At 46.5% G+C, this 1713-nt stretch overlaps 1 protein-coding gene across 1 annotated transcript; it reads right to left on the bottom strand.

Moving 5' to 3' along the window:
* Positions 1 to 1106: 1106 nt before the first annotated feature.
* LOC119348175 (lysine--tRNA ligase-like) lies at positions 1107 to 1700 on the bottom strand (the record flags this gene model as incomplete). Its single annotated transcript, XM_037616491.1, has 1 exon — positions 1107 to 1700. A coding segment is annotated over one exon (594 nt), but the record flags the coding sequence as incomplete, so codon positions are not given.
* Positions 1701 to 1713: the final 13 nt, after the last annotated feature.

The following is a 1713-nucleotide window of genomic DNA, read 5'->3' as shown; positions in this document are numbered from 1 at the left end:
AAAAAAAATTACATCCAGAATGGTGGTAGTACCAATATGTAACAATAGTTTCTTATTGTTTAATACTTAGGTGTATCTCTAGTGTGATTTTAGTAATATACCCAAACTAAACCTGTCTAACTATTGCTTTGGGTCTAGCTCATTCCTCACTTAATGGACACCTGGTGGTGATTGCACATACATATTTTTGGTTTGACCAAAGTGTAACTCTACTGAAAATAACTGGCAACATAAACAGTGACATACTCCGGCTTGGTCTACATATTGATGGTAGTCAGTTTATAACATGGTGAGTTAAATCACTATTAAGTGGCATTGAAGGATCGATCAACATATGTAAGTGAGCTTGTCCTTTCTGCTACAATTTATTGCAACATCACTGGGTCTGTGTACCACATGATGGGTGACGTGGCTAACATTATGACCACAGGCGTGACAATACTTCTACATCCTCTACCTTAAAAGGCCCAACCTTTCAGTCGCTGTCTCTCCATTCTTCACTAACCTCCCCGACCGTCATGTATGCACTCGCTGACACACTATCGTGAAGCCTAAATGTATATCACAATGCAGTGAAATCTAGATCAGATCTAAAGCTTCACTAGAAAAATCGTAGTCAATGTTGATGGAAGCATATAGGATTAGGAGGCATCAGAAAATTAGCAAGATATGGTGGCAATGCTCGGAAATCTGGGAAGGCTAGCGCGGACGCTGCAATCATCCGTCATACCAGTGAAACATTCCCGTGCTGCGGGGGCTGCATGCCCCTCGTCTGCTGGCCGTTAGCTGCCTTTCTTGCTTCCGTAATATGGGTCCGAGTGAAAGAAAGATGCAGTGGCGGCGTTGTTATTTCTTTGAAGACATGAGAATAAGTTTAGCATGTTTATACACAATTCGTAAGTAGATATGTCCACTGCAAATCAATTGATGTGCTATGCGAGGACTACTATGTGACTTGTAGATATTTGCCAGGTCGTAACTTCTATACACTGCAAACCTGGCGAGATAATACTGACTTGTAGATATTGACAATGGGCAATTACTGTCCATAACTTAAATTCCATTTTGTTTCTTTCATAGGAAAAGAATTTCATGTTTTCAAACAGCTAGCTGTCTTGAGGCTTCATGGCCGGGAACAGGAGAACCTCCTTTATGTTTTGGGAATCCGTCAGCAACATGGTGAGGCGATCAATCCCCAGACCCCAGCCTCCGGTCGGCGGCAGGCCATACTCAAGGGCAGTGCAGAACGTTTCGTCCATGGACATTGCTTCATCGTCACCGTCCTGACGATTCCTCAGCTGCTCCTCAAACCGCTGCCTCTGCACGACGGGGTCATTCAGCTCCGTGTAGGCATTGCACACCTCATGCTTGTTGATGAACAGCTCAAACCTTTCGGTCAGTCCAGGCCGGGCCTCGTCCCTGTGGGACTTGGCCAGCGGGCTCATGATCTCCGGATGGTTGATGATGAACGTCGGGTTCACGCATGTCTCCTCCAAGAAGTGCCCGACAAGCTTGTCCAGCAGCCGTGCCGTCGTGTGTGGAAGCGGGCACGTAATGTCGTACCTGGCACAGGCCTCCATCAGGTACTCGTTGGCATCGTCAGTCGACAGATCCTCCTCCGGTATGTTGAGATCGGCCATGTCCTCCAGTCCCTTGATCATGTCGATTCGCGCGAACGGAGGCGTGAAATCGATCTCGATAGGCGGCTTGTCG

The sequence above is a fragment of the Triticum dicoccoides genome, unplaced genomic scaffold (assembly GCF_002162155.2).
Source record: "Triticum dicoccoides isolate Atlit2015 ecotype Zavitan unplaced genomic scaffold, WEW_v2.0 scaffold87423, whole genome shotgun sequence".
NCBI lineage: Eukaryota > Viridiplantae > Streptophyta > Magnoliopsida > Poales > Poaceae > Triticum > Triticum dicoccoides.
Note: the sequence above shows the minus strand (reverse complement) of the source record. Positions and strands in the feature narration are given on the sequence as shown.